At 47.9% G+C, this 12,945-nt stretch overlaps 3 protein-coding genes across 3 annotated transcripts; all 3 read left to right on the forward strand.

Moving 5' to 3' along the window:
• Window positions 1-248: 248 nt before the first annotated feature.
• On the forward strand, window positions 249-1,914 carry EV422DRAFT_548872 (uncharacterized protein). Its single transcript, XM_053071689.1, has 2 exons — window positions 249-1,796; window positions 1,879-1,914. The coding sequence occupies exon 1, from the start codon at window positions 384-386 to the stop codon at window positions 1,746-1,748; it is 1,365 nt and encodes a 454-aa protein (XP_052920614.1). The 5' UTR covers window positions 249-383; the 3' UTR covers window positions 1,749-1,796; window positions 1,879-1,914.
• Window positions 1,915-2,432: 518 nt separating this feature from the next.
• Window positions 2,433-4,199, forward strand: EV422DRAFT_350568 (uncharacterized protein). The gene is made up of 3 exons (XM_053066550.1): window positions 2,433-2,622; window positions 2,718-3,452; window positions 3,546-4,199. Exons 1-3 carry the CDS (start codon window positions 2,520-2,522, stop codon window positions 3,935-3,937), a joined length of 1,230 nt encoding a protein of 409 aa, XP_052920615.1. The 5' UTR covers window positions 2,433-2,519; the 3' UTR covers window positions 3,938-4,199.
• Window positions 4,200-9,256: 5,057 nt separating this feature from the next.
• Window positions 9,257-11,837, forward strand: EV422DRAFT_510461 (uncharacterized protein; the record flags this gene model as incomplete). Its single annotated transcript, XM_053068929.1, has 2 exons — window positions 9,257-10,829; window positions 10,930-11,837. 2 exons carry the CDS (start codon window positions 9,257-9,259, stop codon window positions 11,835-11,837), a joined length of 2,481 nt encoding a protein of 826 aa, XP_052920616.1.
• Window positions 11,838-12,945: the final 1,108 nt, after the last annotated feature.

A 12,945-nucleotide genomic window follows, 5' to 3' on the forward strand; every position in this document is an offset into this window, starting at 1 on the left:
CGGAGCAAGTATTGTGTCCCTTTCACTGGAGGCAAAGAGAACAGTGACTTTTGCCAACCTACTAGGGGATCCATAGTACTTTGTTCAATTCCAATTCCGGTAGTCCTCTGGCCTTGCGCTCCGAACCTCTTTTTTTGTGTTTCCCTCGCTCGGTGGAAGGGCTGAGCATCCATTCCAAAATTACGAAACCGCGTTTGGTAGTCGGTTTCGACAGTACCACCGGTGTGACGATGTTTGGGCCGGTCACCCTATTTTGGAAAATCAAGTATCTGCCTGCCCCGGTGAAACCCGCGCACACAGATATTGACGAAAAGTAGTTCGCCCCATCTGTTTGCTTCATACAATACTCTCTGCTCGCTTTCTCACTTTGCTCAACTGCTGGTATGGAAGAGATAGAGTTCCACGAATACGGAGAAAAGAGAACGGTGCTCTTGACTCCTTTCGAGATGGCGGTTCTGGAGCAAGCTTGCAATAAGTCGAGGCAGGTCCGCTTCTCTTCCAACACGGGTGCTATTGACGAATCGGATGCGGATGTGGATACGGAACTTTGCGAAGCCGTCAACGGACGAGACGGATCGTTGGTCCAATGTGTCATAACCCCTGGGCCGTGGATTGGTGCTCTGGCGGTGGGGCGGTACAGATTCCGCTTCAAGCCGAAAATTGCATTCGATGCGATTGCTTCTATCATCGCATACGTCCGTTCGGATATCGTTTTGGAAGGCATTAGAGAATCTGATGTGGAAGTTGACCGCGACATGAACAACGACCGGTCTGATAGAGAGTTCATTGAAAATCTTGGGAGAACCTATGCAGCGAGCTTAGGTTCACTTCTAGATCAAGGGTTACAGTGTCGCCACAAGTGCGTGAAACTCTTCACTCAAATCCCCGTTGGCCGTATCAACCTTCCACGGCAGTCGCTCCTTGCCGCGCGGTTTACCGGACCGGTGCGGGGATACCATTGCATAAAAACCTCGAGACACTATGCAACGCGAGCAAACACGCTGCTTCTTGCGGGACTGCATGTCCTACTGGGTGTGTCGCCAGATATGGCCAGCATCGTGCCAGAGCTTCGGTCGTTGGCGAGTCAAATGAGTCACATGCAGATTCCTCATGTGTTTCAGTCGACCAATGCGGCCACAGATCTACGACAACTCGCTGCGGAGATTCCGCACTACCGTCGATGCCTGGGTCTCGTCGAAACCATCCTTTGTGGCGACGTCATCAATCGCAACGGACCTTACACCGCCCCGTCTTATCTTCTGAACATGAACGACCTCTTCGAAAACTTTGTCGCCAAGGTCATTTCAGACGTTTTCAGGAAGACCGTGCACGCCGTGAGTTGTAAACTTTGCGATGGGAAGGCTTATTCGATGCGATGCGATGAACGGGTGGTTGGGGGTGCGGTCATGGACAGTAGAGTAGTGCAGCCTGACGTAGTCATATGGGAGCAAAAACCCGGTGGGTGTTGTAAAGGCGTTGTTGACGTGAAGTATAAGCATCTTCGAAGGTCATATCGGGCGAAAAAGGCGGATTGGAATCAGATGCTGGCGCAGGTCACAGTCGCGAAGTGCAGCGTCGGGGTGCTGATATATGCTGGGGAGGGGGAATGTTCGATAGCATGCGACAACCATGCAAATCGCAAATATTGGACTCTAGTCATAGACGTAACAAAGTCTCTCCCCTTCATGCTCAGTTGGATCCAACGGGCAGTCTTGGAGATATTCAGATTGGAGCATCTGACTAGATAGGACCCGGAGGATTCGCTGCTAGCTACGATCTTTGAACCTTCCAATATACTGACAAGCAAAAAATTTAATCGCGGGAATGTTGCAAAACTCCACGTCGGGAACAGAACTGTAAGTGTTTTCCAAAGCTTACGCTAAAACAGCAGGCTGGCGCATAGCGGCAATTATGAGATTGATTGGAGTTGCATAGCATCGCTCACTTTCTTGTGCAAATGTTCTAGATTTACGATTCAGCGCAACCCTTGCTACGAGACACGCGGACACGGCATATACAGCATCTCCGATGGAAATCAAGGTTTACAAACCTAATACGCTATTTACTGATTGATACCGTCCACTGCAAATTACCGTTGAGGTCGCTTAACCCGACCTACTCAGCCACTTTCGCGAGAGCCTTTCAGCATGGACGATTCACCTCCCGCCGAGCCCTATGACAGGGAGGAGTACATTGCCGCCCTCCATACACTAGCTGCACGACTACACCTGGATGAGACATGGCTGTTACGCGAAGTTCTGCTACCCCTATACGCAGGCACTCCCGTCATCCTTTTTGGTTGTTGTCTTATCAAGCGCAGGCTTTCCTTGATTGCAAGACATTGACACCCCATTTTATTTCCTGCGCAGGGCCAACAAAGACATGGAAAACGACGATAATGAAGGAAGTCACGAAGTTCATTATATCAAGTCCATCCGGCAATGAGGTTTCACGCTATTCCAGGCTCATTTGCTTAGGCACAGCTAGTGAGCATTGGCACCTATTCGGCGTTCAACTTCATGATCGCTTTCAAGAAGGTGTTTTACATGAACTTATGGCGGAAGCTGCCAGACCCTCAACATCGCCAAATCACTTCGTTCTACAGATCGATGAGATCAACCGGTGCGAACCCGGAGCTGGTAAATATCGTGAAGGCTGCCTAATACCTTAGATGAAAACATATCCCAACCCTAACCCTAACCCTAATCTTTGTGTAGTCATCAATACGGAGCTCATGACCTTGATTTCGCATAGAGAACAACCTATACGCATGGCTGACGGCCGTGATTTAGCCCTCGGTCCCAACGTGCACATCATTGCTACGGCGAATCCCGACACATCGCTGAGTCTATCAGCGGGGTCCACTTTCCGGTGGACAGTCGAACAGATGAACCGATTCCATTATGCAAGAACCGACAAACTTGATTTCCCGGATGCGCCTGCTGGAAACGTAAATGGGTTCGAAGATATTCACCGGAAATACAACGCTTGGTTGAATGAGCGGCCATCAGTCAGTCGTCTTAGGTCATGGATGGATGTCGACGGGACAGACTTAAAGCAGATATTTGGTCCCACAGACAATGGGAATAATGCAACCTTGACGGGCGGCCAAAGATCCGATACCACTACCGAACGCATCATGTTCGCACATCAGACGCTTTCGAGTCTAAATTTAAAGACTGCATTTCCTTTTGGTTACTTTGTGGCCAACGCGGCGGACGTCAGACTTTATGTCATGAGCGTCCTCCGCACGGTTCAATCTCATATTCTGCCCGTCCTACACCGTGATAAAGAGCATGATGAATCGGCCCTTAAGTACAAATATGTCGATGCCATTGAGACAATGGAATGGCTTTCAAGACACTTGGAGGAGGTATTAGAAATAATGCTTCCGAATGAGCAACTGGCATCATTTGCCTGGGAGCAACATGACGAGGTGGCAAAAGCTGGAGGTGCGATATACATTCCTATCTATTTTGACTTGTTAACCGAATGCTGATTTTGAGATTTTTCCTCGACACTTATGGTGCTCGGAATCGCAACAGCGCTAGGGACCACAATATTGGCGGATGATTGTGTTCCGTCATATCATATTTCTGGGTTCAGCCCAGAAACGCTCAGTCAGTTTATGACTTCCGGTGGGCAAACCCTCGGGGGTCGGATAGGGTCCGTTCAGGTCCTCAGACGGAGCGTTATCTTTCTACTAAGCATCCAAGAAAGGCGCATCATTGGCTTGGTTTATGCCGCTGGGCCCACAGAAAGGGACCCGGAGTCTGTTGCCGCAATCTATCCAGCGAACCCTGAATACGATCGGGTGCATGTCCCCATTTTAGTGCCTTTTGGAAGGCGGCTCAATGTACCGTTGGAACCAATAACAGACGTGAGTGCAGAAACTGCTATTGTTAGTCATTTGCTTTTCAACTCAATTAAACAGTGATGAATCTATTTCTTTCGAAGGACTTACCGCCTGACGACATGCAAGGGACCGGGGCATTGTTAGACAGTCCAGCGATGGTCAACTTGGCTATCGCAAGGTCGGGAGGGTTTCACAAACTCCGCCCTGCTCACGGTCGGATTTACCACCAACGATGTCAGGAACAGATGGATGGACCAATTGTGATAGTCGCTAATGTGGGGGCCTTGAGGAACGTAGCCTGGGAGTTTACCGAGTGACAAATCCATGCCAAATCTTCTTGCATTAGAGGCTCAAGGAAAGGGAAAGGACTTGAGGATTGACGATGACGTGCAAGAGACGCTCTTGTACTTTTTCCCGTATTGTCAAGAGAAGTGAACGGTAAAGCCCGTAGTTACTAGATGTACTTTTAGCAAAACAAATGGCTCAGCAGTTGATCAGTGGGCACTGGGGGGAACATCCCCAAGCCGATCTACATCGTTCGCACCACGGATGACCTACGCGGGTTCGGACGGTTCCTGAAGCGATTTCCCAGCTACATCAAGTCGATGATCTTCATCCAGATGGATTTCAGAAACTATCTCCATAACGAGCAGAGAAATGTGGTAGAGAGCGAGTCACCGTTTGCCCATATACCCTACGGAGGATGCTATATAAACCTCCCCACCGACATAAGGAAGATTTTCGTCTGGAGCGGGGACGGATTTCTCTTTGATGAAGCCGGGGTCAGGCGTAGGATGCATATAGTTAATGTTGCTGAGTAAGCACAGGCACCGAGGTGTCTGGAGCTCAAAAGTAGCATATCGCGTTTCGACCAACAATATGACTGCTCCATTTTCCGGTGTCGCTTATCCGGTTTCCTGAGCGTATACAAATCTCCATCGATGTACGAATAACATGGGCGTTCAAATATGTGCGTGGAGTTAAAATGTGAAAACCATCACTTTGAAACATTGTCATGGGTCACTTTGCATGCGATGCCATGTCAACGGTTTGACTGTGCATCTGCAGTAACTGGGCCCGTAGTTCCAAACATGCCACTAGGGGCGACGAAAACATGCCGGAAAAGGCACCTTCTACTGACCATGGTTCGCTTCCTCGGTGTTTTATCATCCACCTAACTGGCCACCCCCCACCCGCTACTCCGCTTTGCATAATTCGTCTGCAAAATGGATTTTTCGATTTTTCATCGCGATCCATTCACGGCGCATACATAACCTACATTCACGTATATTTCGATGAGAATGAGTATTACCGTTACGGTTCGTAAATATCATTTTGCGGGTTAGGGTTACTGTCAAAAGAAAATAATGCCCACGGAATCATCATGAGTGGAAAGGACGATTTTGTAATCTCGATCGTCGACCATATTGCTTTGAGGTGAATTTAATTCCACGCCCAATAAACCGTCCATAGATGAGCGCCAATTAATCCCGGGCGTACTCAGCAGTAGAAACCATCGAACTACAGCAAGTATGTGACATTGGTGGATTTACTTTGACAAAGAACCGCCAGAAATCGGCGAATAGCTAGATCGAGCTCAAGAACGTTTCCGGATTGCAAAATACGCGGCGGTCAATAAAATTGTCAGATAAGAGCAACCACAGAAAGTTGGGCAGGGAACAAAACATTTAGATTCAGATTTTCGAATATTCGTTATTGATTCTACAAAAAGGCAGCTTTGCTCGGCAAGGCGGGGGTATTAAATCGGGTCAGTGGGGAAATATCCGCTTTTCCCGAGAGTGGTCTGGTTAATATATTTGAAAACATGGCCAAAGCGCGCGGGTTCCTTTGAGTTCGCCAGGCGGTGAGTTCAAGGGGTAGGAGGTCTGATTAAACAATCAAAACCCGTGGACCCTCTCCATCCTTCGAGTGAGTATCCTTTCTTTATTATTTTTCCTTTCCAAAAGAATGAAAGTACAAATAAGAGTCCATGGGGTTTAAGGGTTTTCCCGCTCTAGAGACTTTCGTATAGAAACGTCGTAATAAATTGATAAATTGACATATACAACCAATTTACCAATGGATACGGCTATATATATAGAAAACTTTCAAGAAGGGTCACAACCCTTGGTCCACTGGACTCTCTTTTATGGAGGCAGATTTGGCTTCATGTCAGTACATATATATACAAAATATATTGTGATTCTCTTCATGTATGGAGCGGGTCCACGGGTCCAGCAGTGTAAACGAACTCGAGGTTTGTGAACTTGGCATGTGAGCTCCACATAATAAGTCGGCGGCATTTGAGCAATTGAAGCGCTGGCAAATTGAAGGGTCATCGTAAAGGACAGCCTCGTTACCGTAATAACTCTTACGGCCTGATGGAACCGGATTTTTGAACGGATCAGCTCCCATAGTAGTGATGCATCGGACCTTTGTAGCACAATATGCGCTACTAATATGAACGGGTTTCAGTCCAGAACAAACTTGAGTGGGAAACTTTGACGTTCAAAGGAAGTGGATCGGGATCGATAGCAGCAACTGGGAGGAATTGGTGCTGGAACAGGCATTATGGCCTAAACCTGCTATGCGATTACCGGTGCTTCGGCTCTGAAATCACCGTAGGGGACTACCCGGTGCTATGCAACTACTCATCTAAAGGTCATATGCTGTGAAAATAGCGCATGTTTCGATGACAAGCTAACTGGCCACAAAGCGAATACCGTTATGTGACTGCATCCCGCTATGCGGTTACCGTTGTTAAGTCCTGGAACGGGATTACTGCCGGCTTTACATTGATTTCCGAAAACCGCAGCAAGCTTTCCGGCACCTCGGCCACGCGTCGGCTTTCTCCGTGTCACATGTCAAACACATTAAACTTGCGTGACCCGATTGGGGTATCAAGTAACATTATGTGCCTAGACAATGTAGAAGTTTTCCATCAAAGAATGTTCGACCGAAACTGTGCTCTCATTTCGATAACTCAAATGTTGATATAAGCCCCCATTTTTTCTAATTGAACTTTACTTTCCATTTTGTCAACAATGCCTGCTACACGTACAGCCAAATCTGCCAAACGCCCTAAATTCAGGTCAAAGAAACCCGTCGACCTCGTGTACTACCATCTTACTTGTATCGAGTACAACGTCATCAAGCGCAACTATAACGAAAAGAATGGAACGTTCTACTTTGGACCCGACAGGAACAAAATCAACTACCTGCTTGCCAAACTCAAGCATCATGCCGATGGCTTGGACAAACTTAGCAAGCAATGTGTGCATTTGTTTAAGCGCCCCGACACTGAGTTCTGTGGTTGCAAGGAGGTGCGCAAAATTCTTGTTAAAGACCTTAACGAACTAGTTGAGCAAGCGTCGAAGAAATTCGATGATGGACTTCAAGCGGAGTTGAATCGTTGTCGCCAAACTGTTGTAGATTGTGTCGATGCGTGCAAAGTCCAGGCCATGTAGAATGGAGAGAAATCTTGATAAACATCCTTTTTTCAAATCATACATTGGCGGTGCTATCTCTTCTCGTAAGTCCATACCATACACGAATGTTCTCTTTGTGCGATTGGTCGTGCTGTAGTCGGCGCGACACCTCTCCTTCCCGCCTTTTCCTTCCGGTTGCATGACTTGCATATATGCTCCCGCACTACGTCATATCCAAGTTGTTTGAATGTGGAATAGTCTCGCGAGGGTGATTGAACTTCATATAATTGGAGAAGAGTTTCTTCACGTCGTCGAGAGTGCATTTCAATCTGTTGCTTCCTGACTGAGTGCTTTCCTTACAAAGAAGCGCGCTTCCGTACTCTTATACTGGTCGGACATTGCAGTCAGAACCTGTGCAGTCAGTTGTTCGCGGCTGGAGCGGAGGACTCACGTTGGTCGATTCCAACTCAGACTGTCGGTTGCATCGGGCAACCGGTCCATCTGTTTGGGTTCGGAAGTAGTTTTGCAGGTAAAGTTTACGTTGTTGGCCACATGTTTGATAAACCACTTCCATTACACGACCGCTGTGAGCCATTCACATGCGCGTAGACCGGCGGGTAAATTTCCCAAACTTTTTTGACCATCCGAGGAGGCCCGGTTTGTCGTCCTTGAAAGCGTAATTGGGACAGATGGAATCGTCGAACTAGGTAGTATGACAAGTGTGCAAAATGGGTGGATATACTTTGAACAAGGAACTGCGAGCAATCAGCCATTAAAAAGATCGGGCACGCAACAAAACATTGGGATAGAGAATAAAAGGGGCCATGTAGTTGTCAGATAAGAGCAGTTACAAAGATTTGAGTAGGAACAAAAGAATAAAATGGTTCCTGAATTCAAATAGTGAATATTGCTGTTGATTCTACGATAAAGAAGCCCGGTTGCTAGGCAGACGAGGGAAGAATCGGGTCGGCGGGCATTGAAGGGCACGGTTAATGTTCTCTGAAACATTTGCTTTTCCCGATGCGAGTGGGGTTGATTGATTTAAAAAAAAAACAGGGCCAAACGCCGCGGATTCCTTAACGTCCGCCAGGGGTGAGCGTCCAAGGGGTAGCAGGTTTGATCAAACAAACTAAAACCTGTGGACCCTCTCCATACTTCGAAAGCATACCATTTCTTTATTATTTTTCCTCTCCAAAAGAATGGAAGTAAAAAAGGAGAGTCCATGGGGTCTATGGGTTTTACCGTTGTAGAAAGTTTGGTATAGAAACGTCAGAATAAATTGGTAAATTGACATATATATTCAATTTACCAATGGATACGGCTATATATATGGAAAAGTTTCAAGAAGGGTCACAACCCGCGGTCCCGTGGACTTTCTTTTATGGAGGCAGATTTGGCTTCATGTCGGTCCATATATTGGGCAACCATCTCGCGATTGTCTCCATGTATCGAGCGCGTCCACGGGTCGAGCGAGCATAAGAGGGAACCCCAGTGCTGCCCATGTGTAGGCTGCGCCACCGGAAATCGTCAAGTGGAATGATCACAGCCCGACCTTTATAAAGTCTGTAATTTCTTGCTAACTTTGCTAATCGTCAAAGGGATTCGTCCGCTCGGAGGATGTGCGCCGTTCATCTTGCAGTAGCGCATCGCCGTGACATGGTTTATTCCGAGCTGCTTTGCCAGGCCACGAATCGTATCGCTGTGGAAACTCTTTGAAAAGCCATGTGCTTCATACGTGGCGTAATAGTCGTATTCCCTTTTACCCTTTCGCTTAGGTGACTCCAGATCGACGCCGCCAGTCATGGTGTGTTTATATACCTTAAGTCCCAAAAAACATTTTTCTCGCTTCCCCACCCCAAACGCACCCGTGGGTCGTGGCACAGCCATATATCAGTGAAACGCACAATGCGTTTAAGACGCCGTTCTTTTCCTCAAGATATATTAGTATACCAACAACGAGACACATCACAAGATGTCAAATGCTACACCCGCCGTGCTGACTTCGGCTTTGAGTGCGGATACAATTCGATCCACCCGGGTTCTACGCCGACGCTCGAAAATGGAGTCCAAGTCAAAGGCTCGCCGAGGCGGATCGATCGGTGTAGCATGGGACTTGATCCAGCGCCTTGAGCCTATGACGAAGCGAGAGTACGCTGACGAAGCACGAGTCGACAAACTGCTCAAGTCGCCCTTGCTGAACGCGAAAGAGCGATGCTCCCTGGAAGGTTATAAAAAGCAGCGGAAAAAGCAGAATCTCTTCGAGGTGGGGTATCTTTACAAGCAGCCTTCAGGTTACGGACGTCTTTACGTCGACGGCATCGGGCTTCAGACCCTCTCGAAAAGCATTAGAACGTACATCACAAACGGCTACTACACGGACATTGACGTCGTGAACTGCCAACCGACCTTGATCAGGTTTCTGTTCAGGCTTTTCGGACTTGCGTGTCCGGCGGATCTAGAACGCTACGTGCAGAATCGGCAAGACGTTCTCACAGAGAATGGAATCACAGATAAAAAGGTCGTTAACAGATATTTGAATAAAAGCAAAAATGATGCGCCGCACGCGTTCCTCAGGAACATTCACAAGGAACTATACGACAAGCTCGTGCCTCTGCTTCAAGAATCGCGGCAATTCAAGCCTCTGTGGCAGTGGATAGAAAGTTCAGATAAAAAGTACAATAGGAAAGGTTCCTTTCTCTCATACGTCGTGGCCACGGTGGAGAATCTGGTGCTCGCAGCGATGCACAGCTTTTTCACGGGTAAAGGGATATCCCCAGATAGCTTGATATTCGACGGGATGCTGGTCAAAGCCGACCCGCGAGTAGACGAGACGCTGCTGAAGGAATGTGAACGCTTTATAAAGGAGCGAGTGGGCGCCGATTTGCGGTTGGCGATAAAGCAGATGATTTGCGACGTGGACTATGACAAGGAACTGACGGTAGACACGAGTAATGTCGTGATTGACAGTGACAGGGAGCTGTCGAGTTTAATCGATGAGTCTCGAAGGGGCACGAGCGGAAGACTGGCCTTACTCGCAATGTACTTGATGAAGGACAAGTACATCTGCATTCGTCGCAAAAAGTGGTATAAGTTCGATAAGCATAGATGGATCGAGCTGTTGGGATGCCCGAGCATGGACGCCATGGACATTTTACTTTGTCCCATTAAGAGGTGGTATGAGGCGCTGGTTGCGGAAATAAAGGGCATCTTCAGCGGGGCGGAGGACGAAACCGAGAGGCGATTTTTTGTAACCCAGATCGAGAAATTGGAGAAGGAGAAACGATTGCGTGTCGAGGCGATCGAAGACTCGATCATAAGAGGAAAGGTGATGAAGGATTTGGAGGACTTGATGGACTCCTATACCAAAGACGTCGTTTTCGACACAAAACCATATCTCCTCTGCTTCGAGAACGGAGTGTACGACCTTTCGCAGGATGCGATTCGACCCGGATTGCCGGAAGATTATTTGACTATTTGTGTGCCCTACGACCTCCCCGACGCAGTGTGTCCGGATATTGACGCAAAGCTCGATGCCTTGCTGGAAAGTATCTTTCCCGATAGAGACGTCCAAGAATACGTGTTGCTGACGCTTTGCACATGCTTGGAGGGGATAAACCGCCATGAACAATACTGGACTATGGCAAGGGACCGGTCGTAACGGCAAGGGAATCTTGAAAGACTTGACGCAGCATACGCTTGGGGAAAATCTGTGCAAGTTCCCAAAGGCGACGATTCTCACCACGAAGCGCTGCGGCTCAAGCCAAGCGAACCCGGAGTTCGTCGACCTGAAAGGGTCAAGGGCGGTGTTCTTGTCCGAGCCGTGTGTCGGAGAGAAAATCAAGAGCGCGACGTTGCGCGAGCTGACCGGCAATGATAAATCCCGACAGCGGGGACTGTACGGCTCGCAGGAGACCGTGCGACCTGATTTCAGCCTGTTCCTGTTGTGCAACGGGCGCCCGGAGATGGACGCTCCCGACACGGATGCGATTTGGGACAGGGAGAAGAGCATCCATTTCCCACCCAAATTCGTCGAAGACCCGAAGCTGCCGCACGAGCGTGCTATGGACAAAGGGTTAAAGCAAAAGTTACCGGAGTACGCACCATTCTTCATGTTGAAGCTTCTACGATGCTACACACTCTACCGGGAAAGCGGATACAAGCTAGATGCTCCGCAAGGTGTATTAAAGGTCAGCCAAGACTACCGCTTAGAGAACAACCCCGTGGAAAAGTTCTACGAGGAGCAAGTGATGTTGGCAGTTGAAAGCAATACTCTTCCAGAAGGAACGGAAGAGCGCCAACTAAAGGATTCACTGTTGCCGGTTTCAAGGCTTTGGTCCGTGTTCGAAAAGTGGAGAAAGGATAGTGTTCTCGCCACGACCATATCGGAAAACGGGTTCTACCAGAAGTTGGCCAAATTAACCAAAGGCGACTTTGAAAGCGTGAAAAGGAAGGTAGATGGAACGCGGGTCATCTGCTATGACAAGATGTGCATAAGGGACTATGAGTGGAGCCGCATCGAGGGTTGCTGGATTTTCAAGGAGGATATAGACTAGAAAAGGCCGTCGAATCTCGTATTACTAAAGAAGACGAGCGGTATCTCAGCCGGGCTTCTATTCTTGACAGAGATCCACTGTCCGTGCGGATCTTTTGAGATTTTGCCGGCATTATATCATATCGTTTTATGCGAACATTCATTACGTTCCTTTTCATATTCGACATTGAGGTCTCTGGCGGTGCAGAAAACGCAGCGTCCGCAAGCCGGGAAGTGGATAGCTATGACTGAGGATGTAGCAGATTCAGAAGCGTCAGATTGTTACCGTCAGTCGTTAGCGAAGCCTAAAGTGATCTTAGGGTTAGGGGTTAGGGTTACAGGACTGTTCTGGGTTATGGGTTATTTTTGGTGGTCCGGAAAGTGTCAAAAATAGGTGCTAGCAATGTTCAGGGGCGTCTTACTGTACTGTACATAAAATCTTGGGGCATGTTTTCCACTCAATGCTCCCGGAAAATCCGTTTTTCAGATTTTTTACTATGAAAATGTGACCAAAACGCATTTTCTGAAACTCTGAGTGGATGGAATTTGCTTAAAGTGGAATATGTCTCAGAAAACATCCCCAAAAACATCTAGGAACCTTCATCTACTCTAGTATTCATCAACTCCTGGCACTTTTTGTTTCCAGGCAATATGGGGGTGTTCTCCAGTTGGCGGCGAATGACTCATTTTGGTTTGCTCTCAATTTGCTACATGTTCAAATCCTTTTGAGGCCCAAATACTTTCTTTTCTTCCACTGCTCCTCCTGATGGTGGAGGATGGCAAATGCCTTTTTGCATTGCAATACATGGATATGACAGGGTGTTTGTCAACCAGCAAATCATGCAAAAAGCATGCAGTGCATGTCCGTTTGCATGCACTATGTCATCCGCACCACCTTGGACACCTGAGGAAAGTTGTGCGGATTTGAAAGATAATATAGTTACGGAAGTGGAACCAGGGAGATTCAATGACTATTGAAGGAGCTATGGCACACGTAAGTCCCCAGGAGTGGGACTTAGAGAATTTTCAAAGATTTTGGTGACTCATGGCGCAGGGTTTAGGGTTAGGGTTAGGGTTAGGGTTAGGGTTAGGGTTAGGGTTAGGGTTAGGGTTAGGGTTAGGGTTAGGGT

This window comes from Fimicolochytrium jonesii, assembly GCF_025526975.1.
Source record: "Fimicolochytrium jonesii strain JEL569 chromosome Unknown EV422scaffold_49, whole genome shotgun sequence".
Lineage (NCBI taxonomy): Eukaryota > Fungi > Chytridiomycota > Chytridiomycetes > Spizellomycetales > Powellomycetaceae > Fimicolochytrium > Fimicolochytrium jonesii.

Excerpts from the sequence above, each read along its gene's own strand:
- EV422DRAFT_548872 (XM_053071689.1), top strand. The coding sequence starts at position 384 with ATGGAAGAGATAGAGTTCCACGAATACGGAGAAAAGAGAACGGTGCTC.
- EV422DRAFT_350568 (XM_053066550.1), top strand. The coding sequence starts at position 2,520 with ATGATCGCTTTCAAGAAGGTGTTTTACATGAACTTATGGCGGAAGCTG. Across the intron at positions 2,623-2,717 it reads CAGATCGATGAGATCAACCG|TCATCAATACGGAGCTCATG; the intron begins GTGCGAACCCGG and ends ATCTTTGTGTAG. Across the intron at positions 3,453-3,545 it reads CGAGGTGGCAAAAGCTGGAG|CGCTAGGGACCACAATATTG; the intron begins GTGCGATATACA and ends GAATCGCAACAG.